General features: G+C 61.4%; 1 protein-coding gene across 1 annotated transcript; it reads left to right on the plus strand.

The window, feature by feature from the left end:
• Nucleotides 1–1,361: 1,361 nt before the first annotated feature.
• Nucleotides 1,362–27,091, plus strand: FAM83F (family with sequence similarity 83 member F). Its single transcript, XM_056137543.1, has 5 exons — nt 1,362–1,876; nt 19,309–19,476; nt 19,866–19,987; nt 21,367–22,040; nt 26,656–27,091. Exons 1-5 carry the CDS (start codon nt 1,394–1,396, stop codon nt 26,703–26,705), a joined length of 1,497 nt encoding a protein of 498 aa, XP_055993518.1. The 5' UTR covers nt 1,362–1,393; the 3' UTR covers nt 26,706–27,091.
• Nucleotides 27,092–27,389: the final 298 nt, after the last annotated feature.

Raw genomic sequence — 27,389 nt, forward strand, 5'->3', positions numbered from 1 at the left:
CTGTGCTGGCAGAGAGACAAGAGCCAAGCTGGCTGCTCTGAGCTGAGAATATTTTGCACGTGAATTCAATTGCACAGGGGCGCAGGAGCAAAGTACCAGGATGATGACTAAGTGACTGTTTAATCCAGGTGGAGACAAGCAGAGTCGCTGCTGGGATGTGTGTGTCTGTGTGCTTGCGCGTACATACACGTGCACATAAGCGTGCGTGTACGTGTGGATGTACATGCATATGCATGTGTACATGTATGTGTCTGTGTGCACACATATGCGTGTGTGCGTGTAAATGTGTGTGCGTGTTATGTGTGTGCATGTGTGTGGGTGTGTATGTGTACAAGTGTTGCATGTGTCTGTGTGTACACGTGTATGTGTGCCTGTGTGCCTGTGTATGTGTGTGTGCTTTTGTACCTGTGTGTTCACGTGTGTGTGCGTACCTGCGTGTGTACATGCATGCATGTGTGCATGTACGTGTGTGCGCGTTGTGTGTATGTGTGCAATGCATGTGTATGTGTACCTGTGTCTGTGTGTTACACGTGTATGTGTGCATGTGTGCCTGTGTATGTGTGCGTGCTTGTGTACCAGTGTGTTCACGTGTGTGCGTGTGTACCTGCGTGTGTACATGCATGCATGCGTTTACACGTGGATGCATGTGTGCATGTACGTGTGCGTGTTGTGTGTACGTGTGCATGTGCACGTGTGTATGTGTGCATGTGTGCCTGTGTATGTGTGTATGCTTGTGTACCAGTGTGTTCGCGTGTGTGCGTGTGTACATGCATGCATGCGTTTACACGTGGATGCATGTGTGCATGTACGTGTGTGCGCGTTGTGTGTGTACGCGTGCATGTGTACCTGTGTATATGTGTGTGCTTGTGTACCTGTGTGTTCACGTGTGTGCGTGTGTACGTGTGTGCGTGTGTGTAGATGTGGACTCGCATGTGTGCACGCGTGCCCTGCGAGCTTCCTCGAGCTCAAACGTCAGATGCGCACCGCCAATCTGAGAATCAGGCCGCCGGGCCCCTCTTGCACCCAAACGCAGGGCGGGGACCCGGGTCCCTCCAGGTCCCAGCTGCCGCTTTCCATCCCCGCCCGCCCCCACCCCCACTTCCCAGTTCGTGCTTTCGGATCCAGGTCGGGCCCGGGCGGGCTCGGAGGTCGGAGCGGGGAGGGTCCCCCGCGGGCGGGGGTCCGCGAGCCTTGCGAGCCGGGGGGCGGGGGCGGCCGGCGGGGTCCCGCGCGCCGCCCGCCCGCCCGCCCGCCCGACGGCCGCGCCTCCCGCCCCGCCCCGCCCGCGCCAGGTGCGCGCCCCGCCCTCGGCCGCTCAGGTGCGGCGGGCCGGGCGGCGGCGGCGGGCCGGGGCCGGGCGGGCGGGCGGGCGGGGGGCGGCCGGCCGGGCGCCATGGCCGCGTCGCAGCTCAGCTGCCTGGACGAGGCGCACGTGAACGAGCGGCTGAGCGAGGCGCAGGCCGCCTTCCACTACTGCGAGCGGCGGCGGGCGGCGCTGGAGGCGCTGCTGGGCGGCGGCGAGCGGGCCTACCGCGAGCGGGTCCAGCAGGAGCGGCTGCGGGGCTTCCTCTCGGGCCCCGAGCGCCGCGCCCTCCGCGCCGCCTGGACCCCCTACGAGGACGCCGCCGCGCCGCCGCCCGCCCCGGCCCAGGCCCAGGCCAAGGCCCAGGCGCAGGCCCCGGCCCGGCCCGCCGAGTCCCTGGCCTACTGGCCCGACCGCTCCGACACCGAGGTGCCCCCGCTGGACCTGGGCTGGACCGACGCGGGCTTCTACCGGGGCGTGAGCCGCGTCACCCTCTTCACCCACCCCCCGAAGGAGGAGAAGGCGCCCCACCTCAAGCAGGTGGCCAGGCAGATGATCCAGCAGGCCCAGAAGGTAGGCCCGCCCGGCCCTGACCCCGGCCGCCGGACCCCCCGACTGGGGACCCCCCACAGGGGAAAATCAGACCCCCCCCAGGATGTCGGGCCGGTGACGAGGCCCCGAGAGATGGAGGGACTGTGTCTGGGCAAGTGACAGGGCGTGGTGACATCATTATGGCCCGGGGCCCCTGGGTACCAGTCACGAGACCTAACGTCCCCCCTGTGTCCTCCCTGGACCCTCAGTCACCCCCCAGGGGGGCTGCCTCCCACCCTGGAGGACGGGGCCCAGCCCTGGCTCTCATCCCCCCCACGCCAGCCCGCTCCAGGGTCCCGGGACAAAGGGTTCTGAGCACCCCCAGGCGCCCGCCCTGCCGTGCGTCTTGGGGGACGAAGGAGGGACGTGTCTGAGGCGGCTGCTGGGGAGAGATTCACCCCGTTCACCAGGGCTACACGTCCCTTCCACATGCATTTCAGAGAAGCACAGAGAGGTTCTTGTGGCCGTGTCCAGTAGTCCCTGAAACTACTGACCGACCGACACGGGCATCCTGGTCACGCCTCTGGAATCAGAGTTAATGGGGCCTCCCGTTCCCTCCCGCATCAGTCTGGCCCTTGTCAAGATGCTCCGGCCGCTCTATGGAGCTGAGAGTGACCACAGGGTCGTTTGCTCCTGGGGGCCGCACAGGACTCGGGGCAGGGAGATTCCCCTGCATGGGCCGTTCGTGGGGTTCTTCTTCCTGGAAGGGGTGGCGCCCACAGCTGGCTAGACCAGAGGCCAGGAGGAAGTGGTTCTTTTCCCCGCGAAGCCGTCTTCCTGGTTGCATCCCAGCCTCTTTGTCTATGTATTTCCTTCTGCGAAAGAGGAAGGGTGAATCTGAATGGAGGAGGAGAAAGGCCATAAATGACACGGAGGGGGCAGGGGCCAAGCGTCGGGGTGGACTCGTCACTGCTGGCCCTGTGCCCACCCGTTCCCTTGCTTTCATGTTCTCCACCGCCTTTGCGACATGGCCAGGGATGGCACGGTCGCTTCCCCGCAGCTGGGGGTTCAGATTAGTTAAGTCACTTCCCAAGGCCACACACAGCCAAGTCGACCGCTGAGCCCGGGCTCCCACGCTCTTCTGCACCACGAGGACAGCCCGTTGGCTGCGGGGTGCTGTGTCCGGGCTCGCTGGACCCCGGAGCTCGAGTGGGGTCAGGTCTGAACGCCGTCTGGGAGACAGCGTGGGAACCGCACCCTCCCCAAGAACAGAAACCACCCCCTAACCCGGGACGGGCAGTGAGGGGTCAGCACTTCCCAATTATGTGACCCGCACTCATGACAGGAACTTTGTCATGGGCGTGACCACACGCGCCTTATTAGCTGGTGGCTCTGTTTCCCGGCTGCCTACTGGGAGGATTTTTTTTTTTCTTTCTCTCTTTCTTTTTTAATTCATGGGATTTAAAACACCGTGATTGACAAAGCGGTCTGTTATGCCGCTGTTTCGAGCATGGACTGTTCCAGCATCAGAGGGACCTTCCGGGTCTCGGTATCTCCTGTTTCCCCGCCCAGCCCCCAACCTGCCCCCTTCCTGGGAGGATTTTTTTTTTTAATTTATTTATTGAATCACTGTGGGAAAGGTTACAAAGCTTTCAGGTTTATGTCTCAGTAATGCAAATATCAAACACATTTCCCTTTACCAATACTTATTTTTTACCATGAAGAACCCCAATAAAACCCCACCCCCCACCCCTCCCCGTCCCTGTGAGGCAGATGAATTCTAGTTAACACTCTATCTGCTTTGATTAGATTCATTGTTTCAATAAAAGATTCACCACTATTATTTAGAGTTTACCCCCCCCCCCCAAATCAGACATGCTGAAAAAGCATTGTGAAGTGATTTGCTTTCTACAGCTGGGTTCAAGAATTAAATGTTGGTTTTGGATTTCTGCTATTTTACCTATTGACCCTGGAAGTATTTCTACTGAAAGTCAGATAGTTAAGAAACTGGTTTCTGTGTTCCGGAGTCGTGGCCGTGCTGGAGAGCCGCTCGCGGGGGGCAACCGGTGGCCTCGGTAGGGCGTGAAGGGCGGAGCGAAACGCCCCCCTTCCCATGAGGTTTTAGTCGCCCCCACACTCCCGGCTCATACCTGCTGTCCACAAGGCTCCCATGTGGCCGCCATCTTTCTTTCCAGAGAGGAGAGGGCGAATGGGGCAACACCCTTTCCCCTCCGGCAGACTTGATGGCCTGGGTCAACGCATAGTCCGTTCACTTTTCTGCTCCAAGCTGCTGGGTTCTGCATTAAGTCCTTGTGCTTCTGGGGCCGTGGCTGTGCTGGAGAGCCGCTCGTGGGGGGTGACTGGTGACCTCGGTAGGGCGTGAAGGACGGACTGGAACGCCCCCCTTCCCATGAGGTTTTAGTCGCCCCCACACCCCCGGCTCATACCTGCTGTCCACAAGGCTCCCATGTGGCCGCCATCTTTCTTTCCAGAGGGAGGAGGGCGGAAGGGAGCAACACCCTTTCCCCTCTGGGCAGAAATGATTGCCTGGATTAACGCATAGTCCTTTCACTTTTCTGCTCCAAGCTGCTGGGTTCTGCATTAAGCCCTTGTGCTTCTGGGGCTGTGGCCGTGCTGGAGAGCCGCTCGTGGGGGGCAACTGGTGACCTCGGTAGGGCGTGAAGGACGGACCGGAACGCCCCCCTTCCCATGAGATTTTAGTCGCCCCCACACTCCTGGGAGGATTTTAACTGATCTTTGCCCTCCCAGAGGGAATGAGTGTTGCAAAGGGGAGTTTGTTCTGTTGCCGTGTTTGTTTTCCTGTTTCCCAAACCCTCGGTGATACTGTTGAGATGGGGGGCTCACACACAGAGCTGTGGAGTTCCGTGGGGTGCAGGGGGCCCTCAGACCCACCCTGGCCGTGGTGCTCACCCTTCTGTCTGCCCTGCATCTTCTCACAGACCCCTTGAAGAAGGCTCACTCCGTTTCCTTGTGGAATCAGATGCAGAGAGAAAGAAGGACGCGGGTCTGGAGGCCGTGTGGTTGGTTATAGAGAAACCCAGGTCCCGGGGCCGGAACGATAGCACAGCGGGGAAGGTGTTTGCCTTGCACACGGCTGACCCGGGTTCGAACCCCAGCATCCCATAGGGTCCCCTGAGCACCGCCAGGAGTAATTCCTGAGTGCAGAGCCAGGAGGAACCCCGACCCAAAAAACAAAAGCAAAAGAAAAACCCAGGTTCAGAGGCCCCCCTCGGTTCCGCCCCCAGATTTTCATGTGGTCACGGCTGCACTGCTCAGGAGAGACCCCTCAGCCTCGGGCGCGGCTGAGGACGTCCCCCCAAAACGAAAAGAAAACAAAACAGAAAAAGAAAGATGACTCAGGTCCCGAACTTTGGCTCTCAGGCTGCACCCCTAACCACGCAGGCAGACCACCCCCTACTTCCCTGTCCTTCCTGTGTGCAGAGGTGACACTTTCCTCTGACTGTCTGGGTTTGGGGCCTGCAGCAGAGTCTGACCCGAGGGCACCAAAGAGCAGAGGCTCATCCCGCTGTGAGTCCCGCCTTGTCCCCTCCGACCCCTAAGGGGCCCCTGGAGACTCATGTCCCAGTGACAAGCCAGGGTCGAGGCCGGCTCCAACTCTGGGTCTCCTGGCATGGAGAAAGGAGCCCCGTGGGAACTCTGGAGAGGGGCGGCAGGGAAGGGGGTGGGTCCTGCTGGCTGGGAAGACTTCGAGGCCCCGGTCACTGCCCTGTGGCCTGGTCCGTCCTGGCCAGGTGGCAGTGTTTACCTGTGGGCGGTGTTCCGCCCAGCTGTTTCCCTCTGACGGATCCGTTTACTTCTGTGACTCTGAATCATGTGCTTAAGGGACAGCGGAAAGGGTGCCTTTGGGGACTTTCCTGGCCCGGCCACCCATGGGGAAAGGTTCCCCAGCCAGACCCGCCCAGACACAGGGAGCTCAGAGCCGCCACCCTCGGTTCCACCGGGGGCCCTGGGCCCTCGCCCATCTCTGCCTGCTCTCTATTTTGTTTTGTTTTGGCTTTTGGGGTCACACCCAGTGGTGCTCAGGGGTTTCTCCTGGCTCTGCACTCAGGAATTACTCCTGGCGATGCTCGGGGGACCCTATGGGATGCCGGGGATCGAACCAGGGTGGGCTACGTACAAGGCAAACACCCTCCCCGCTGGATGTTTGTCAGTGTCCTGCCCCTCTGCCTCCTCTCGGTTCACTGTCGGAGGTTCCAGGGGCCGTGGTGGGCTCTGGGGAGCGGCTCCGGTGGGGGCCTGACTGGGCCCATGAGCAGTGGTGAGTGGCCTGGACAGCCACCGGGCCTCGGGCACCCCTGTCCCTCCGGGGCCAGGCTGAGACACAAACCCTCTCTGGATGTGGAGGCCATATGGACCCCAAGGCACCCCCAGGGCACCTGTGGGTGTCACCGGCATGGCCTGGCACACCCTGGCTTTGGAGCGGCCCGCTGGGTCTCTTCTTGGAGACGGGGGTAGGGGGGGAGCGGAGACCTCCACTGTCCAATGGCGGCTGCCCGTGGCTGCCCTGAGCAACGGGAGTCCGGGCAAGGGGGACCCCCATCTGAGAGCACTTCCCAGGGGACTCTTCCAGCCCCACTGTGACATGCTGAGTGTGAGAAGAGACCCCGGTTCACTATCGGGGGATCCCGGGGGTCGTGGTGGGTTCTGGGGAGCGGCTCCGGTGGGGGCCTGGCTGGGCCCATGAGCAGCGGTGAGTGGCCTGGACAGCCACCAGAGGCGGACAGACATGCACGTGCTTGTGCCTGGGTGTGGCCCAGCCTCGCAGGTGGCAGCCCTGGTGTCAAGTCACCCCCACGGTCCTCCCCCCACATGCCCTCAGTGGAACCCAGCGGGCTGGGCCTTCTTCATAGTGGACCCCACGCCGGCCCCCAGAGCATGGATGTGGCCACCAGTGTCCACAGAGAGCCATGCCGACCTCTCGAGCGTGGACACAGCCCAGCCCCTCCCGCTCCCATCCCCTCCCGGGGCTTGACCTCTGGCCTCGGAGCTGCCTCCTCAAACCGGGAGGAGCCAGAATTCAAAGTTTCAAGCTGGGGGGTAGAGGGGGACTGGGGGGAGGCAGGGTGGCTCTCTGGGACCCCCTGAGGCCAGCAGCCCTGGCCTGAGGCGAGCAGAGCCTTGGGATGACATTGGGCTTTGCTGGGCCACGTGCCCATCTGTCCGAGCTGGCGACTCACCCCTCTCTCTCCTGGTGCCGGAGGGTGAGGAGGCATTTGAAGGACACGTGCCCTGGGGGGTCTGCTAGGAGGGGCCCGGGCGGAGGGAAGTGGGCACATTCTCAGCGACCCCCTAGGGTCCACCCTGCAGGGCCTCTTCTCCCCTCGAAGCTATCCAGAGTCCCCCTGGGTTGGTGGTCAGCCGGTCTCGGGCGAAGCTTGCTGACCAGTGACATAGACAGACAAGCTGGGGCTGTCACTTGCCCCCCAGCTGGCCGGGGCCGGAGGCTGGGCCTGGCCCTCCTGAGTCTTGGGAAGACAAACAGCCTCCTCGGTGCCCACCTCCTGGCCCAGGCCCTGGGTGAGCTGTTGGCATCGGGGACAACGTGTAGGGCCCTGACCTGCCCCCCTGCCGGCCCCCCAGTGCCCTGGGCAGTGTGTGGGGGGGTATGCGTCCTTCCCCCGTCCCAGCTGCACATCTGGTCCCTGCTATTTCTCCGGGCACCCCCAGACAGCCCCTGGCCCTGAGTCCCTGAGCCCCTTGGCAGCAGCAAAGTGTAGGTGCTCAGGGGGGTATTTGCCGGACCCACGGTGCCAGGGTGCGTCTGAGGCTTCCCATGCCGACTTAGTTTCCTTCTCCCCGACCCGGGAACCCAATAGCTCCCCACGCTGCAGATGAGGATGGGGCCGTTCGCCGAGGGTCATGTTCACTCCCCACCCAACACCGCCCCCCCACCCCGCCCCGGAACAAATGAGATGGATAAGTGGAATGCCCCCTGAGAGCACTCCAGAACGGTCACCTTGTGCGGGGTGGGGGGTGCGGGGCAGAAGGTCTTCCCGAGACCTCCGCCCCCAGGGCCCTCCCCTCCGGGTGCCCTCCTCCCCCACACCCAGGGAACATCTGGGCTCCCAGACCCCCAGGTTCTCCTGCTGTGCCCATCCCCGCTCCTCCGGGGAAATGCAACTTGACTGGTCCTGCCCAGATCTGGTGGGTGAGAAAATAGCTCGAAGGTTCTGGAGCCCCGGGCCAGGAACCTGAACCAACACAGGATCCTAAAAATCATTTGTGTCTCTTCATTGGAGGGTTGCGTCTTTTTTTTTTTTTTGGTAGCAGCTGATTTATCTTCCTAATTATGTTTAGCTTTAAGCTAATGTTAAAATGAGCTTGCATTAGATAATTTTCACTAATTAACACCAACTTAGTGCTGGGGAAGTCGTCCCAGACGCGCGCCGTGGGGCAGGGAGACGCTAGCCAGGAGCAGACACACCAGCTCCCGGCTGAGTGCTGCCTGGCCCGGCCCCCACGGGCGCTGCCTCCCCTCCTAGCTGGCCGCCTCCCTGCCATCCACCCCACCTGGGGTTCGGCTGATCTGAGTGATGGCCCCACCGGGTCTGGCCCACGGGGAGCTGTGATCCGCCGGACGAGGCCGGCCAGGCATCACGGCTACAGGCCCAAGTGGAAATGTGTCTCGAGGGGCTGCCGGCACTTCAGGGAACTGCTGCTCAATGATGTCTCATTAGTGAGCCCGGGAACGTGGCTGCAGGCAGTGGGGGGCCGCCGGGTGGGGTGGGGACAGGACCCCGCTGGTCCTGGCTTGGCACTCGGCGAGCCGAATCTGTGTTCCAACTGCTTCCTCGGCCGTCCTCAGGGGGCAGCAGGGGCCCTGGCAGTTGAGGTGAAGCCTCTGCTGGGTGTCAGACACTCCCAGGACCCCACTCAGTGTCGTCCAGGCAGCCTGTGTCCTGGGTAGATGGAGGGTTCGTGTCCTGGGGATTAGCTGAAGTGGCCTCAGGACAGAACCCCCGCCCCACTCCAAAGTCTACACCCCACACCTACCCCATTGCCAATGCTCTGGGACTTGGGGTTCAGCTCGGTGGGTCTTGAGGCCAAGCAGGGCCAGGCCCTGTTTTTGGGGTCCCCCAGATGGCGGGCACAGAGCCAAAATTGGAGGTGACGGGACTGGCGTGATAGCACGGTGGGTAGGGCATTTGCATTGCATGCAGCCAGCCTGGGTTCCCTCTGACATCCCTGAGGTCGCGAGCCCTGCCAGACGTGGTTCCCGAGCACTGAACCGGCCTCCCCACGGCCTGAGCTCTTGCCCCTGAGCGTCTCCCCCCCCCCCCCCCCCCCCCCGTGCTCTGGAACAAACGCCAGCCGGCCCTGGGCCGCCCTAGAGAGTCTGCTCTGACCCTGCCCGCCCAGCCTCCAGTGCGGGGACAGACGGCCGGTGTGGGGACAGATGGTCAGCAGGCGGGTATAGATGGTCAGTGTGTGGGTAGCACTGAACTGTCCTCCCGTTGTTCATCTATTTGCTCGAGCGGGCACCAGTAACGTCTCCATTGTGAGACTTGTTGTTACTGTTTTTGGCATATCGAATACGCCACGGGGAGCTTGCCGGGTTCTCTGAGAGGGACGGAGGAATCGAATTTGGGTCGGCTGCGTGCAAGGCAAATGCCCTACCCGCTGTGCTATCGCATCAGCCCCAGTGTGTGGGTATAGACGATCAGTGCGTGGATATAGACGGTTAGTATGTGGGTATAGAAGGTCATTGTGTGGGTGTAGACAGTGAGTGTGTGAGTGTAGATGGCCTGTGTGCAGGTGTAGACGACCCGTGTGCAGATGTAGGCAGTGAATGTGCCGGTATAGATGGCCCGTGTGCAGGTGTGGACAGTGAGGGTGTGGGTATAGACGGCTTGTGTGCGGGTGTACACAGTGTACATGGCCGGCCAGCCCGTGCGTAGGTGTAGACCCCCAGCAGTCAGTCCTGACTCTGAGCTCTGGATCAGGCTGGTGGCACCTGGGGACCCTGTGAGTTGTGGGGCACTGACCCTGAGTCGGGCACCTGTAGGACAAGCGCCTCGACCCCACACTGTGTGTGTGGCCCTCGCTGTGTTCCTGCCACCACCACATGCACGCCCTCTAGGCAGTCCGGCGAGGGGGACCCGGGTCAGAGCGTCCGGGCCAGGGGCCGGGGGCGTGGGAAGCCGGAGCCTCCGGGCTTCTCCAGGGACAGAGAGGGCGATAGGACGCACCCGACAGCCCTGATCCAGTGGGCCTGGCCCTTCCCACCGGGCTCTCTGCCAGCAGGGCAGCCCCCGACCCCGTCCCCGGGGAAAGGGCGTGATGGTGTTTGGATGACCTGGGACCTGATGGAGGAAACCCACCCCCCTAACCCCCCTCAGCGGGCCATCACCGCCTCTGTGAGTGTGTGGGGCTGTGAGGGGTCATGCTCCGGATGGGGATGGGTGGGGGACGCCCAGACTCCAGAGCCTTCGCCCCCTGTGATACCCGGCAGGCAGTTTCCCCTGGGGCCGGGCCGAAGCTGCCAGCTCCTGTGCCGACCCCCAAGCAGGCCAGCAGGGTCGAACCGCCACACCTTTGAGATGTTGGGTGCCTGGAGGGAGGCGAGAGACCCCCGCACCAGCGGCTCCCCCTTCTGGGCGGCTCCAGCCAGGGCAGCCGTGGGGAGGGGGGCCCTCAGCTTCTTCCTTTCTTTGATTCCAAGGGTGCTTGGGGGCTGCTGCCAGCTTTGTGCTCAGGAGTCCCTTGCAGAGGAGCTGAGGGCCCTGAACTGCCAGGGGGTCAAACCTTGGTCCCCTCCGCAGAGTCTGCGCTCCAGCCCAGCTTTTTTTTTTTTTCTTTCTTTCCCCTTTTTCTCTCCTCCCCAGTACCTGGTCACTGGTGAAATGAAAAAGGAGACAGCAGGAGGCGAGAGAGATAGCACAGTGGACAGGTGCCGGCCTTGCACATGGCTGGCCAGGGTTCGATGCCCAATGTCCCATAAGGTCCCCCCGGCCCCTCCAGGAGTGATCCCTGAGCTCCAGAGGCAGCACTCAGCCCTGCGCACCACCAGGGGTGGCCCCAAACCCAAACAAAAGGCCGGAAAGAGAGTACAGTGGGCAGGCCACTTGCCTTGCATACCACCAACCGGGGTTCGGTCCCCCGAGTCCCGCTCGGAGTGATCCCTGAGCACAGAGCTAGGAGTGAGACCTGAGCATCACCAGGGGAAGCCAAAAACCGGAAAAAAAAAACCCAGAAATATAAAGGAGGGAGCGGCAAAGTTGTGTCCACCCAGTGGAATAACAGGAATAACAGACACAACTTGTCTAGACAGGGGTCAGGGAGAGGGGACACGTGTGCGGCCCACGGTGGGGGCATAGGTGGCTCTGGAAATCGCGTGGCCTGGCCCCGGTGCCCACCCGCCCGTCTTCCAGGAAAAAGCCTCCTGGTTCAGGCACTGACCCCGAGGGCGTGGAGAACTGGCCCTGCAGGTGTGCTCCGGTAAGGGTGGAGATGCTGCCAGAGGGGACGGTAAGGTGGCCAGGTGCTCTGGCTTTTCCTGGAGCTGAACCTGTGGAGCACTCCTGGGAGCACTTCTGGGAGCACTCCTGGGCACACTCCTGGGCCAGGAGCAGCACCAGGAGCTGGCGACTTCTTCTCCTGCCTGCAGAGTTCAGCCCAGGGAGCCGGCTCGGGGGCCCTGCCTGGGTGGGAGCAAAGGGACTCTGGTGTCACTGGTGGTTCAGGACTGAGGGTTTGGGGGCTGAGGTGGTTTTTCCTCCCCACACGGTTTGCGTCGTCTCCATTTGGGGTATGGCTGTCGGCGTAGTCCCCGGGCACCCCAAAGGGGTCACTTCTGGGAGCACTCCAGGGAGCACTCCTGGGTGAGGAGCAGCACCAGGAGCTGGCGACTTCTCCTGCCTGCGGAGTTCAGCCCAGGGAGCCACCTCAGGGGCCCTGCCTGGGTGGAGAAGGACTGTCCTGGAGAAGGACTGTCGGGGGTAACGTGGCCCGAGAGCATGGTAGACACAGATGCCCCCCCCATGAAGTCGGGGGGGGCACTGCCCCAGGACTGCAGAGCACTGGGGGTGGGGGTGGGGTGGAGGAGGGACCCACTGGGTGAGCCCCAGAGGCAGGAGGGAGAGGTCGGGAACTCGGGCTTATGGAAAGTGGAACTGAGGGCTGCAGTGCAAATCCACCAGCTGGTCACTCGACACCGACACCGGGACGGGGCTGGGGGGCTTGCCCACTTCCCACGCCCACGGGGGGCCCCCCTGGCTGCGGGTGAGGCGCCTGGAGCTTCACCTCTGGTAGCTACCACCCGCCGCCGCTGAACAGTGATCTCGGGGCCAGGCGGGGCCCGGGAGAAGCCGGCGGTTTAATTAAAGTGGAATGAGAGAGAAGGGGGGCCCCTGAGGCCCCCCGCGCTCCCCCCACCCGGCCCGCCACTGGGCAGGGAGGTAATGAGAGCGGGAGCCAGGAGCTAACCAGGCCCCCGCCGGGAGATGCCGCCGCCTCCGAGCCTGGCAAAATCCTGAGATTAACCCCCTCCCCACCCCCCCTTGCCATTGCGTGCCAGCAACGGGGGTGGGAGGGGCGGCTTTTGTGTCCCCCTAAGCTGTGTCCCCGCTCCACGGGCTCTGCCGGAGGCCTGTCCTCTGCGCCCTGATGGATGGCGAGCTGGCGGCATGCCCCCCCAGACCGCCAGGGCCCCCGGGCGGGGGGCCTCCCTCGGCAGAGCCGAGTGCCAGGCGGCGCCCTCGGAGACCAGCGGCGAGGGTAATTATCGCTTCTCCTCCACAACGAGATTGCAGGAGTCGGCAATTGATTTCTTTTCTCTGCCCTTACTCCAGATATTTCATTGTCTTAATTGGTAGTGACACAGATGGCTGGGCCCCACCGGGGCGCCGCAGATCGGCCTCGGAGAACCAGGGGGCCCCCCTGGGCGTGGCGGGGGGGTAGAGCCCTGCTCCCTCAAGGCAGGCCTGCCCCTCGCACGACCTCCCACTCTCACTCCTCCCCCTGGTGCTCTCCATCCGAGAACCAAAGCCAGAGAGCGAGAGTGGGGCCAGCCCGAGACCAGCCGGGAAAGGGGCCAAGGGGCACGTGGCCTCAGACCCCGCCCGAGATCAGTGACGAGGCAGGGCCAGGCCCCTCTGGGAGCCGGGCCGGGAGGGTCAGGCTCTCGCTTGCACCTGGTTCCGCCCAGCGGCTGGGCTCGCTCTGGGCCCGGCACTGCCCAGGTCCCGGCTGGCGGGGGCACCCTGGGAGCTGCTTCTTCTTCCTCCTGCCCTGGCACCTGTGGCCAGGCCCTGTGTTACCTCAGTAGCGTGTTTATTCTGTGCCTTTTTTTTTTTTTTGTCTTTTTCACTTTCTTCCCTTCCCCTTTGCCATCATGAAGGCGTGTGCTTTGGGTTTGCCAACTTGGTCACTGTGGGTAGTTGTGCGGGGGGGAGGGGCTCACCTGGGCATTGGAGCCTGACCGTGGGGCCGGGCGTCAGACTGGCAGACCTCTCCTGCTGGGCCGTATTTGTCGTGCCCGCTGTGCTTTGATTTCTTCCTTCCCTTTTCTTCCTTTTCTTTCTTTTCTTTTTATTTCTTTTTGGGGTCATACCCAGCGATACTCAGGGATTACTCCTGGCTCTGCACTCGGGAATCACTCAGGGGACCACATGGGATGCTGGGGATCAAACCCGGGTCGGCTGCGTGCAAGGCGAACGCCCTCCCCGCTGTGCTACTGCTCCAGCCCCTTTTCTTCCTTTTCTTTTTTTTCTTTTTTTTCCTTCTTTTTTTTCTTTTTTGGTGGGGGGTGACGGGCAGTGGAATCTGAGGAATCGGGGGCCCCCCTGTGGCAGTTCTCAGCCCGCTGACCAGCCATTCAGGGGCAGGGCCCCACAGCACCTGGAATCACCCAGCGGGCTTCGGAGTCCCCCAGGCCGCACCTGGGGATGCCCAGGGATGCTTGCGCAGCCAGTGACCAGGCAGGGGTGGAGCAGGAGCAAGCCCCGTGCCGTCTCTCCGCCCCCCCCCCCGCCCCATCTGTGCCCGGTCTATGCCCACACTAGGTTCCAGGACTCGCCCACTCACTTGGCTGTGGTACCGGGGTCCCAAATGGGCAGTGTGCCGCCAGGGTAAGGCTGGGAGTTCATGGCCACTCGCTACCATAAATGTGCGTTTCTGTTTCGAGAAAGGGGGTCTGGCTCCAGCCCACCCCCCGTCCCCCATATTGATGTTTGCCTTGGAACCAGTCCCTGTTGCTGCATTGGGCCTCGCTCATTGCCCCTGTCTGCACCGTCCCCACGCCCGATGCCCGCTCCCGGCCCTCTGTGACCGTCTGTCCCTGCGCCCGATACACCCAGCGGACCAGCGGTCCTAGGGGACCCAGACCTCAGGGACCTGCTTCAGACTCCCCAGCCCCCCCATCACCCATTAATCTTCCCTGAGGTGGTAATGAGGTCCCTTCTCTTATCTCTCCGCTTTCATTGCAATCTTTTTTTTCTTTCTTTTTTTTTCCTCCGGGTGACTAATGAAGCCACGTCTCCTTATATTCTTATTAGCCGCTCAGATATCTCCTCTCGGAATTGGCCGATTCATATTCTTTCCCATTTTTTCTAATTAGTGTCCTGTCCTTTGTCTTTTTTTCCTTCTTCTTTCTTTTTGCTGGTTTGCAGGGACTGCTCGTCTGTTATTAATTCCTCTTAGTTACAGATAACGGCAGATGAAAGTTACCTTTGTCTCTGGCATCTTTCTCCCGAGGAAGTCCCCAATTTGTCAAGTGCGCCCTTTTTTTAATTGGCTTTATGATTTCTGCTTTGTATTTTCAGAAATCCTCCCTTCGCCATGCAGATATTTTCCTGTGTCGCACACCCATGTGTTCGTTGGCTGTATCACACACAGCCTGAAGCTCACCTTTCTGTATGGTGTGAGGGAAGGGGCTGGCTGGGACTTTGCTCTGGAGGAAACAATTTCACCAACAACCTCAAGCTCACAAGCGGCCTTTCTCCGCTGAATTGTGACTCTGCCCCTCTCGGATCCAAGCTTTCCGTCTCTGCGTGGGCACACGCTTGTTTCTGCCCTTCTTTCTGTTCCATTGATCTGTTTGTCAGTTCCTGCCCGTCTCGGCGTCAGAATCCATATTACTGTAACTCTATAGTCTGTCTGGGCTGGAGCGAGATAGCACAGCGGGTAGGGTGTTTGCCTTGCAAGCGGCCAACATGGCCGACCCGAGTTCGATTCCTCTGCCCCTCTCGGAGAACCCGGCAAGCTACTGAGAGAATCTCACCCACATGGCAAAGGCTGGCAAGCTACCCGTGACGTATTCGATATGCCAAAGACAGTAACAACAAGTCTCACGATGGGGACGTTACTGGGCCTGCTCAAGCAAATCTATGAACAACGGGAGGATGGTGACAGTGATAATATGTCTAGAGTGATAACATAGCGGGCTGGAGCAATAGCACAGCGGGTAGGGCGTTTGCCTTGCACGAGACTGACCTGAGTTCGATTCCTCTGTCCCTCTCAGAGAGCCTAGCAAGCTACCGAGAGTATCCCACCTGCATGGCAAAGCCTGGCAAGCTCCCAGTATGCCAAAAACAGTAACAAGTCTCACAGTGGAGATGTTACTGGTGCCCGCTCAGGAAAATCAATGAACAATGGGAGGACAGTGCTACAGTGCTACTGTCTAGAAGGGTAAATGTTCCGTTGTAGCTTTTCCAAAAATTAACTTAGCTACTACAGATAATTCCTCCTAAACAAAAAATAATAATTACCAAGAAGAGCCAGAGAGAGAGAGAGAGTACAGTGAACAGGGCATTTGCCTTGCATGTGGCCAACCTGGGTTCGATCCCTGGCACCATCTGTGATCTCCTGAGTGATCCCTGAGCACAGAGCCTGGGGGTAGGCCCTGAGCACTGCCAGGTATGGCCTACAATAAAATAAAATATTTCAGTTTTATATATAGCATTAAGTTTTGCATGAGTATTATTAATTCCTAAGTAGAATTAATAATAGTATGTATTTGTTTTGTTTTGCCCTGGGACTACCCCCCATGACGCTCAGGTCATACTGCTGGCTCTGCACTCTGGGATCACTCCAGGCGAAGCTCAGGGGTGCTGGGGATTGAACTTGGGTCGGCCGCGTGCTGGGCCAGTGCCCTCCCTGCTGTGCTGTCTTCCAGCCCCTATATTTGTGAGGTACAGTTCGAATGGATCTTATTTCCTGGGTTGTTTTTATTTGACTATTGTTATAACACAAAAAGTGGTAATTATATATAACATGTATATTATATATACTTATATATATTATGTATATTATGTATACATGGGCTGGAGCAATAGCACAGCAGGTAGGGCATTTGCCTTGTATGCAGCCGACCCGGGTTCGATTTCTCCATCCCTCTCGGAGAGCCCAGCAAGCTACAGAGAGTATTCCCCCTGCACGGCAGAGCCTGGCAAGCTCCCTGTGGCGTATTCGATATGCCAAACACAGTAACAACAAGTCTCACTATGGAGACGTTACTGGTGCCCGCTCGAGCAAATCAGTGAACAACGGGAGGACAGTGCTACTGTGCTATGTATATGCATATATACATATATATATGCATATATACATATACATATATATGTATATATATATATTTTAAATAATTTTGGGACAGGAGAGAGAGAACACAGGGTGACCCTGCTCCAGTCCGCAGCACCGGCAGGGGTAGCGGAATCATTCCTTCTCTCCGGCGACCTTGCCGAGTTCTCTTCATCCTACTAAGTATTTAGTGCTAAAAAATTAGCACTTTTGTGTTATAGCAATAGTCAGATAAAAACAACCCCCCTCAGTATTTTGCTGGGTTTTCTACACGTGCTGGTGGTTTTGTCTCAGACAATTCCCTGCTCCCCCCTATTTCTCCTTTCTGATCTTACCCTGGTCCCAGCGCTGGTCCCAGCGCTGGTTCCTCAGGGAGCCGGTGGTGCCGGTGACGGGCACATTCTTGCCCGGGATTAAAGGAAACCCATTGTGTGTCTTGTTAGCTAACAAAGTGCTTTTCTGTTCCCGGTGGTTGGGGAATTTTAATCACCAGCTGGAAGGGTCAGCTTATCAGAGAGGTTTTTTAAAGCTTATTTAGGTAGTATATTATTTTTTCCCCCTCCTTATCCCCGTGAACCTAATCTTTGAAATGATACATATTCTGAGGCCAAACGGCCCTTCCAGTCCCGAGATAAGCCTCTCTTGATTTGGGCCGTATTATGTTTGATTGACTTTTATTTTATTTTTTTCATCTTTTGGCTCTTGGGCCAGGCCTGGCAGTGCTCAGGGCTAACTCCTGGCTCTTTACTCAGGGCTCACTCCGTGGCAGCACCGGGGAGGGGGGGGGGGGGGCGTATTGGGCGCTGGGGATCGAACCTGGGTCTTCTGCATGCAAAGCCAGTGCCGTACCTGCCGTACCATCTCTCTGGCCCTGATTGACTTTGAATGATGGGTCCAAGCCATTTTCTTTTCTAAGTTCGTCTGTATGTCGCCGGCCTTGATGTCCTGTGTGTGCTGAGTGTTCTCCTCAGGTGCCAAGCTTTCTTCAGCCAGCTCCTGTTGCCGCGACCGCTTCCCTCCTGCCATGCACGACTCACGTGGGATCCATTGCTTTCCTCGTTCAGTGTTTTCCCTGCGTTGCTCCTGGTTTCTGTCAGTCTTGCCAACAGTTTGTCGATCTTATTTGACTGGTCATTTTGCTTTTGAGATCCCGCACCTGGCGGTGCACAGGGGTTCCTCCTGGCTCTGCACTCAGGGATCACGCCTGGCGGTGCTCGGGGGACCCTATGGGATGCCAGGGATCGAACCTGGGTCGGCCACGTGCAAAGCAAACACCCTCCCTGCTGTCCTGTCACTCTGGTCCCCTGACATTCTTTTTCGATCACGCTCCGGCCCAGGGCTGTGACTGGTTCTATTCTGCTCTGCGGCAGCCCGGTACTGCCTGGTGCCACCAGGCCACACCCACGGGTCCTCAGGGCCAGGCAGTGCCTGGGACCACACCCACATGTGCCCGGCCCCAGGTTTCCTTGCAGGAACGTCCCTTGTTCGCCACTGGCTGGAAGGAACCAATTCTTCTCCGTCCCCTTGTCCCCGTGTCCCCCTTTGAGCCTCTCCCCTGCCTACGCGTCTCTCAGGGAACGGGGCTCATTCGACCACACCTCTGAGTTATTTTGCAGGTTTTGAGAAATATTTCTCTTGCGGGTGGGGGGGGCACCTTTGATGGGGCTCAAGGGTCTGGGGGCTCCTCCCAGTCCATCTCAGGCCTGACATTGCCCAGGGACCACCAGGGCCGCCCCCAGGGATGCTCAGAGAACGATGAAGGAGGGAACTCGAGCTTGGGACCTCGTGCCCCTGTCCAGCCCCATGTCATTGGGCCAATCGGAACCACAGATGGGGGTGGGGTGGGGGTGGGGCTACAGCTTATGTGTCCCCCAACGTGCCCTCCTCAGAACCGTTCCCGGTCTGGATGATGGAATAGCAAAGGTTGACGCCCCAAAGCACCCCTCATTGGTCGTGTGTGGGTGCGGGAGGCCTGCTGGGAGGCACACGCTGAAAGGGGCCAGGGGTGGGGACCTGCATCCCCGTGTGGAGCTCGCCATTCACCGCCACACACGGAGGGAGGCGGGCGGTGGGGCATGGCTGCAGTGTGCCTCACCACACGTGGAACGTGGCAGCATCCACGTACCAGGACGCACCCGCGTGGAGCACGGCGCCCACATGCCGGGACACACATGGAACATAGTGCCTGTAGGCGGGACGCACACACGTGGAGCATGGTGCCCACATGCCAGGACACACACACGTGGAGCATGGCACCCGTGTGCCTGGCCACACACCCCTTCAAACCCTCTCCAACACCTTGAGTGACCAAGTTTGGAGGATTTGGGACCCCTCAGGCCCAGTGCTGGGCGTGACCCTCACCTCCAGCCCCACCCCTGACCCGCCATGGCAAATGCTCCCCAGGGACCCCGGAGTAGCATCTCCTGCCGACCCTGTCCCTGGGCGGGGGGTCCGTGGTGCGTGGGATGGGGGGTCAGAGCGAGGCAGCGTGACCAGCAGCACTGACCTTGGAAACCGAGGGTCCTTGGCCACCTGCAGCCTCAGTCTGAGGTGAGGGAGTGGGTGGGGGTGGAGCCTGTGGGACCCACTCAGAGGCCTGGGGTGGCGCATGGCTTCAGCCCACATCAAGGGTGCCGAGACTGTCGGGAAAGACCTTACCAGCACCCCCGTGCCTGGCCGCAGGGGGTCCAGTTCCTTCTTGGGGTTCCCCCCCGCTCGGGAGAAGCTTCTAGAGTCCGGGTGGGCAGAGAGGGGGCTGCCCGGGGTGGGGTTCACCGTCCACCTCTCGGTGTTCCCAGAGGGCTGAGCCCATCTCTGGGGCTGAGGGGCATGGGGACGGGGCGGCCTCCCAGGCCCCACATGCGTCTCTGAGTGCCTGGTCCTACGTCCCCCAACCTCCCTGTCTCCCCCTTCAGGTGATCGCCGTGGTCATGGACCTCTTCACGGACGGCGACATCTTCCAGGACATCGTGGACGCTGCCTACAAGCGCCGGGTCCCCGTCTACATCATCCTGGACGAGGCGGGTGTACCGTGTTTCCTGGAGATGTGCCAGAGCCTGGAGCTCACTGACTTCCGGATCCGGGTTCGATGCCACCTGAGCGGGCAGGGGGGGGAAGCGGGCGTGGGGGGCGGCAGTGGGGACCACCTCCTCCCTGGCTGGGGTGGGGGGCTCAGGTCAGTGACAGATCTCCAGCCTCTGCCTTGTGCACCAGAAAACCTTCCATCGTGTGAGGCTCAGGAGGGCGCTCCACCAGGTGTTGGGTGCTAGGTGCTGAGTTCTGGGTGCTGGGTGCTAGGTGCTGGCTCAGTCAGGGAGCTATGGCAGGGACCACCTGGGCTTGCCTAATCCTCAGTGAGACTTGCTGAGCTGCCCCGTCTCCCTGGGGTGGACGGGGATGCCTGTAGATAGGAAAAACCCACCCCCCGGCATCTGCCTGGCCCAGGTGACAGGCCTCCCTCCCTGCCCTGCAGAACATCCGCGTCCGCTCGGTGACGGGCGTGGGCTTCTACATGCCCATGGGGAAGATCAAGGGCACCCTGTCGTCCAGGTTCCTGATGGTGGACGGGGAGAAGGTGGCCACGGGCTCTTACAGGTGAGTGGGGGCTGCTTGGGGGGGTTTCCGGAGAGCCGCGTCCGTGATCAGGACTGAAGCGTCCTGCCTCAGCAGGCCCCGCGCACGGCCGGGTCAGCGCCAAGGCCCTCTGCTCTGACTGCCAAGAGCCGCTCCATGGTCCTCCCTGACGCGTGGCAGCAGAGTCCAGGCCCTGAAGCTGGTCAGGGGCGCCGAGCTGGGAGGGAGGTGGGGGGGGTGTGGACAGGACGCCCCCAGCACACAGACCCAGAGTGACTCTCCTGGTGCCTGAGCAATGGGGGCCGAGCAGCCCCCGAGGGGGGCGGGAATCCTGACCCGGGAGAGAGACTCGGGCATGGAGCTGGGGTCTGGGTGTCTGCAGATGTGGTGGCTGTGAGCACTTGAGAGGAGCACAGAGGCCTGGGGAAGAAGGGAGGGGGCTGCGGGTGTTTCTCTTCCTGCGTGTGCGTGCTTGGGGGGGCACACATGTGGGTGTGGGTGCGTGTGTGGGTACCTCTGTGGATAGGTGTGGATACATGTGCGGGCACATGTGTGCGTGTGTGCATGCATGTATAGGTGTGGGCACGTGTGTATGCGTGTGTGAGCACATGTGCATGTGCAGGTGTGTGAGCATGTGTATGTGTGTAGGCATGTGTGTGGGCATGTGTGCGTGTGTGTATATGGGCACGTGTGTGTGCGTGTGCAGGTGTGTGAGCACGTGTATGTGCGTGTGTGGGCACGTGTGCATGTGTATATGTGTACATGTGTGGGCACATGCATGTGCGTGTACAGGTGTGTGGGCACATGTGCTTGTGTGTATGGTCATGTGTGTGCATGTGTGAGCACGTGTGTGGGCGTGTGGGCACGTGTGTATGCATGTGCAGGTGTGTGAGCACATGTATGTGCATGCATGGGCAGTGTGCATGTGTATATGGGCACATGTGTGCATATGCGGGCACATGTGGGTACATGTGTGGGCACATGTATGTGTGTGTACAGGTGTGTGGGAACATGTGTGTGCGTGTGTGGGCACGTGTGTGCGCATATGTGGGCACGTGTGTATGTGCAGGTGTGTGGGCACGTGTGCGTGCGTATATGGGTGCATGTGCGGGTGTGCAGGTGCGTGGGCCTGGACTCTGTGGAGCGGGACATCTCATCCATGGTCTGTGTTTCTGTGGCCTTGTGGTCAGTGTGGACTACGGCCTGCCGGCTGAGTGGCCAGGTGTGAAGCTGGGCCTGATCCTCTGTCCCCTGGGTCGCGTCCCCCCCACTCCTGCTGCCTGCTTCCTGCGTCTGAGGCTGAGACCCCAAAGAATGGAGAGGACTGGGGGGATTCGCAGGGACTGCTGGCTGAGGAGGCCACAGGCCACCCCCCCCAACACCCGTGTCCGCCGCCCCAGGTTCACCTGGAGCTCGTCCTACGTGGACAGGAACCTCCTCCTGGTGCTCACCGGCCAGAACGTGGAGCCCTTCGACGTGGAGTTCCGGGAGCTCTACGCCATCTCCGAGGAGGTGGACTTGTTCCAGCAGCTGGGCCTGGGCGCGGCGGGCCGGCCGGGCCTCAACTACTCGTCCACTGTGGCCCGCAAGCTCATCAACCCCAAGTACGCGCTGGTGACCAGCGGCCGGCCGCCCCCCGGGGAGCTGATGCGCTGGGCCCGGCAGCAGCGCGGGGCCGAGGAGCCCCCGGGCCCCGGGGAGAACGCCGGCGGCGGGGAGTCGGCCCAGCGCCTGGAGAACTTCCTCCACGACCTGGTGACGCTGGAGCAGGTGCTGCCCCCCGTGGATCCGCTGCCTGTCACAGTGGGGACGAAGGACGGACGGGTGGTCTCGCAGCTGCATGTGAACCCGAAGCCCAAGCCTCGGGGGTTGCTGTTGGCCCCCAACGGCAAAGGAGAGGCAGCTGCCAACGGCGAGGCCGCGCTGACCCAGAGGGGCAGGCGCTTCGGCAGCCGGTTCTTCAGCCGCCGGTCCAAGAGGCCCGCCACGGCCAACGGCACCGCCGGCTCCATCTCCACGGAGCAGTTAGCCGCGGGGAAGAGGCCCACTGAGGGCTCCAGCGCCGATGTCTCAGGTGAGACACCCAGAGCATGGCCGGGGCCTTTGACCAGCCCCACACCCCCAGGCTTGAGGGGTCACTGTCGGGTTCCACGTATACGTGCCCTCTGAGCACAGAGCCAGGAGCAGTCCCTGAGCCTGGCCAGGGGTGGCCATGCCCCCCTTCCCTCCATACACAGACTGTGCACACACACACACACACACACACACACACACACACACACACTCCTCTGAGCTCTGTGCTGGCTGGGTACCCCTGGGAGCCATCCTGGTTTCTGCTGCAAAAAAAGGCACCCCAGGGGCTGGAGCGATAGCACAACGGGAGGGCGTTTGCCTTGCACATGGCCGACCCGGGTTCGATCCCCAGCATCTCATATGCTCCCCCGAGCCCTGCCAGGAGTAATTCCTGAGTGCAGAGCCAGGAGTGACCCATGAGCATTGCCGGGTATAACCCAAAAAGCAAATCCACAAGGCACCCCAGTAAGTCAAGTGACTCCGGGAAGTGTCTGTAAATGGAGAAACTGAGGCACAGGGAAGCTAAGGGTCGGAGGTTTGAGGCGTAGTGTAGTCCCCTGTTTCAGGGCCACCTACTCCCCCCTGCAGTGGCTCATTGCTCCTGCGGCACTGATAAACCTGTTTGCTGTGCCCTAAGCTCCGGGCGCCCTGGTGGTCCCGGGCCCTTTCCCAGAACCGCTCTGGGTCAAATCAAAGGGCTTGTTGTCTGTTTGAATCTCTCCGGGCACTCCCAGGCCTGCTACACCCCCGCGTGGGCCCCTCCCTGCAGCCCTGATTATTTGTCTTGCATGCAGGGATTCTCAGCCCTGCTGCAAAACCAACCACCCCGGCCTGGGGGCTTCGCTTCTGGGCTCCAGGCACCTTCCTCCAGGAAGCCCCCTGGGAGCACTCCCTGGGCCCCTCTCGACAGCCACTGAGCTGAAGTGCTGGGGTGCTCCTGCTGGAAGTGGTCGGAGACTGGGCAGGCCCCCTGCCCCCTGCCCGCGCCCAGCGCCCAATGCCGCCTGCTCTGCGCCCCTGGTTTGGAGAAGGGTTACCATGGCAAACACCTGGCGGGGAGAGGGAGGGAGGGCACCGAGGAGCTGGAGCCGGCCCCCTCACCCCAGGTGCTGTTTCCATGGAAACGCGAGGGCACAGCCAGGTCCCTCCCCAGCGCGCCCTTCCCCCTGTCCCTCAGCATCAGGCAGGCCCGCCGGGCGCCTGGTGGGGATGACTCAGGCAGGCACTGCCCCAGCCACGGTTGGGCCCGGTGCCCCCCACCCCTGCACCTCCCCGGAGCAAGGCAGCAGCCTGACCCCGGGGGAACTCTGCGCTCTAGGGGGTCAGGCCTCCTGGCCACTAAGGGCCCCCCAGGTGGAAGTGGTGAGCTAGGATCCAATGGGGGAGGGGGACGGTGACTCGCCACCCACCCCCCACCTCGCCCTCCACCCCACACCGTGGTGCTGGGGATCAGCAGGTCCGGTTCAGAGAAGCCCGGTGGCCCGGATCTGTCCAGCTCCCGTCCAGCTCCTAGGGGAGTGGCCGAGCTCAGGCCTGGCCCGGGCTGCCCACGCGGCGGGAGAGAGACAGACAGCAGAAGCTGACAGCTAGCAGCGGGGCCGCTCCAGGGGTGTTCGCTTGTCAAAGGGGCATGCACTATTTTGCCTTCCAAAGTGTGGCCCCCAGCAGAGCCCGGGCAATCGGTTTCTCCTGCCCGGGAGCCGGCGGGGGCGGCCTGGCATTTTGAAGGCTCGCAGTGCCCCCTACTGGCGGGACCGGGCGCCTGCGCCTGCTGCTCTTCCTCTGTGCAGGATGGTTGTCCCAGAATTCGGCCTTCCGAACCCCGTCCCAGAGGCAGGGACCCCCCACCCCCACCCCACCCCATCTCGGGACAAGGGCAATGGTGTGCCTGAGGCAGCTGAGAGAGCCTTGCAAGCATGAGGTGAGCACTGCCAGCGCTGTAGCCCCCAGACCCAGGTAAATTAAACACAGCCAAAAGCCTGTCAGGCCCGGGGCTCTGCACCGGGACAAGTGTCCTGACCGTCTCTCCGGGGCAGCGGGCTGTAGTCCCCGGCGGGGGGTGGGTCGTGTGGGGAATGGATTCCGGGAGACCTGAACGCCCCCGTCCCCGGCAGGTTGATGGGTGGGGAACAGCTGTGGTGAGAGAAGGAGCTAGGCCAGCGCAGGGCCCCAGGGCTCACATCCGCTTGCCTGGAGGGTCATGAGGAGGCCCAAAGGTGCCAGCCAACCTGTGCCAGTGTCAGGAGGGCAGCACTCCGGAGGCCTCTGCAGGTTCGGGACCCCGGCCTGGCATCTGAGACACCCCCCCGTCCTTCCAGGGAAAAGGGTCATTTATACCTCCGAGTGCTTCTGGGAAACACATGTGCGCACACACACACACACACGCACACACACACACACATTTAAGCGCACACCTGCACACACATACATACACACACGCACATATATGCATGAGCACATACACACGTAAGCACACACATGCAGAGGCTCACATATACCTGCACACGTGCCCATGCACATGGGAGCACATCCATGCATGTATGTGTGCGCACATGCATACCCATACACACATGAGCACACACGTGCACACATACATGTACACCTGTGAGCATACACATGTACACACATGCTCACACACATACACGTGAGCATTCACATGCACACACACGTGCACAGCGTCCTCGGGGGCATGGTGGGGTCGGGGTGCTGTGGCTGCGGGGCCTTGCCTCAGGTGCTCGAGACTCGAGTGTCGCCCCCTTTCCTCGTGAGGTCCCGCGAGCACTGCCCTCCGTTGGGGGTGCCGTGGGGAAGTGCTCCTGGGTTCCAGGCTCCGATAAGGGCCCCCCAGTTCCAGGGTGAGGGTCAGGAGTTACCTCCTTTATTTATTTATTTATTTATTTATTGCCTTTTGGGTCACACCCAGCGATGCACAGGGGTTCTTCCTGGCTCTGCACTCAGGAATCACTCCTGGCGGTGCTCAGGGGACCCTATGGGATGCTGGGAATCGAACTCGGGTTGGCCGCGTGCAAGGCAAACGCCCTCCCCGCTGTGCTACTGCTCCAGCCCCTGCCTCCTTTATTTGATCAAAAATGTCTCTTGGTTTGGGGCCACACCTGGCTGTGCTCGGGAATCTCACTCCTGGTGGGGCTCGGGGACCCTAGGGGGTGCCGGGGGTGGAGCCCAGGGAAGTGCCCTCCCTGCTACCCCCCACTGCGCCGTCTCTAAGCAGGGCGTGGGGAGCAGGCCCTGGGGTGCGGGAAGGGGAAGCTGTGTTCTGCGGGGAGCTAGGGGCTGTGTCCTGCTCTGCTGCTGCCCTGGGCTTCGTGCGGGTTTGCACCTCTCAGCGCTTGTCCCTGCATTGGCACCATCTCCCGCTGCCTCTGCTCTGGCCGGCTGGGGTTTTGTTTGTTTGTTTTGTCTGTTTTGGGGGTCACACCCAGAGATGCACAGGGGTTACTCCTGGCTGTGCACTCAGGAATCACTCCTGGCAGTGCTCAGGGGACCCTATGGGATGCCGGGGATCGAACCTGGGTCAGCTGCGTGCAAGGCCAACGCCCTCCCCGCTGTGCTATCGCTCCAGCCCGTGGCTGGCTTGGGTGTTACTCCCTGGTCCCACTGTCCCGGTGAGTGGGGAGAGGCCGGGCAAAGGCATGGACAAGTGTGCAGTGGGTGCTAGGGGAGGGGGAGGGCCAAAGGGGTCTCCCAGCAAAGGGCCTTGGAGCCCTGGAGCCTGAGGGGCTGTCTCCTCCCTCACCTTGATGCCCCCTTGGGACTGTGTCTGCCCCTCCCCCTACGCCTGCAGTATCTCGGGGTCAGATGCTGAACCCAGAGCGGATGGGACCCCGAGGCCTCTCCCAGAGCTGCCCAGGGCCCACCCGTGGGGGAGCCCCGCACCCAGCCAGTCGCTGTGCATGCCCAGAAGGGGAGTGTCACTTTCACCCTAGAACCCGGGCCCAGGAGTCCCTGGCGAGGCCAGTGGGTGGCTGGACGGGAGGGTCTGTTCCAAATCATTCTGCCAGGGCCCCCTCCCACCCCCAGAGGGCAGCTCCCTTAAGCCAAAGGCCCAGAGTGGGGTGCAACAAGGCAGCCCCAGGCGGCTGCCACTTGGGCCAGGAGGGGCGGTAGGCAGGACCTGGGTGGCCCCCAGAAGCGGTTTTCTCAGCGGCGGGGTTGGGGGGGGGTCTCTCAGGGCATTCCCCACCCTCCCTGAGGCACAGGAAGGGGAGGACCTGTCCATCTGTCTGTCCTCCGGTCCTCCTGTCTGCCCCCCCGGTGGGATTCCCCGAGGTATCTCTGTGCTGTTAGCTCTGCTCTGCTGCCCGGCCTCTGGGCGGCTTCCACTGACCCTCTGACCGGAGACTCATTTATCAATAGCAGCAGTGCTCGGGGATCACGCCAAGCAGTGCTTGGCGGGTTCAGGGGGTTGCAGATGTGGTGCCGGGCGCTGACCTCGGGTCAGCCCGTGTATAGCAGGGGGCCCCAGGGGGCCCTCACCATTGACTGTTTCCCACCCCTGAGGCCGGAGGGGGGTGCAGGGGGCTAGCCCCCCACGACTTCCCCTCCGCTTTCCAGGGAGGTGGGCTCCTCACCTCCCCCGCGGGCCCCTCTCTCTGCAGGTAAGGCGAATCCCAGCCCCGCCAAGAACAGCAACTGCGTGATCTCCTGAGTGAGGCAGCGGCCAGCCCCGAGCACGCAGGCCGAGCGGCGCCAAGTTTGCACAGCAACCCCGTCACCTCGGCGGGGCCTTGGGAGCCCCGAATGTCATAAAGAGGGTGTCGTGCACGCCCCCCCCCGCCTGTGAGATTGTGGGTGCCAGCGGCGGCAGCGGGGGTCGGGGGGGCTCCTCCTTGTTTACATGAAGCCCTGGAACTCTCCATCCCCTGCTGTGCAGGCCAGTGCACCCCGCAGGCCCTGGGCGGGGTGAGGCCCGTGTTTGTGCCTTAATACGGGGGTCTCCAGGGCAGCCCCGGCCCCCCAACTGCCTTCTGGGCTTCTTTGTGCCTCTGCTGCCCTTCCTGCCCTCCCCCAAGGAAAGGTCTGGTGAAATAAAAGGAAGGGGCCAGAATGGGAGCCGGGCCCGCTGCTGCCTTTGATTTTAGCTTCTGAGCTTGACGAAGGTCCCCTCTGGGGCCACTCGGACCCCCCACCCCACACCTAGCCCCAGACCCCCAGCCCCCAGCAAACCCTGCCCCCTCCAAGCCCCTTGCCCCAAACCCTCAAGTCTCACCCCCCAGACCCCATCCACCACCCACACCCAACCTTCGCCCCCAACTCTCCACTCGCCAGCCCCTCCCACCCCCGGCTGCCCCCCCCAGGCCCCGTCATCTCCCCTTGCCCCCCCTCCCTGGGC

Source organism: Sorex fumeus, unplaced genomic scaffold (genome assembly GCF_029834395.1).
Source record: "Sorex fumeus unplaced genomic scaffold, SorFum_2.1 ptg000125l, whole genome shotgun sequence".
Classification (NCBI taxonomy): Eukaryota; Metazoa; Chordata; class Mammalia; order Eulipotyphla; family Soricidae; genus Sorex; species Sorex fumeus.

What these genes read in the sequence shown, in the direction of transcription:
- FAM83F (XM_056137543.1), top strand. Translation starts at nt 1,394, where the DNA reads ATGGCCGCGTCGCAGCTCAGCTGCCTGGACGAGGCGCACGTGAACGAG. An exon ending in TCACTGACTTCCGGATCCGG is followed by an intron (nt 19,477 to 19,865) that starts GTTCGATGCCAC and finishes CCTGCCCTGCAG; the next exon opens with AACATCCGCGTCCGCTCGGT. An exon ending in CTCCAGCGCCGATGTCTCAG is followed by an intron (nt 22,041 to 26,655) that starts GTGAGACACCCA and finishes CTCTCTCTGCAG; the next exon opens with GTAAGGCGAATCCCAGCCCC.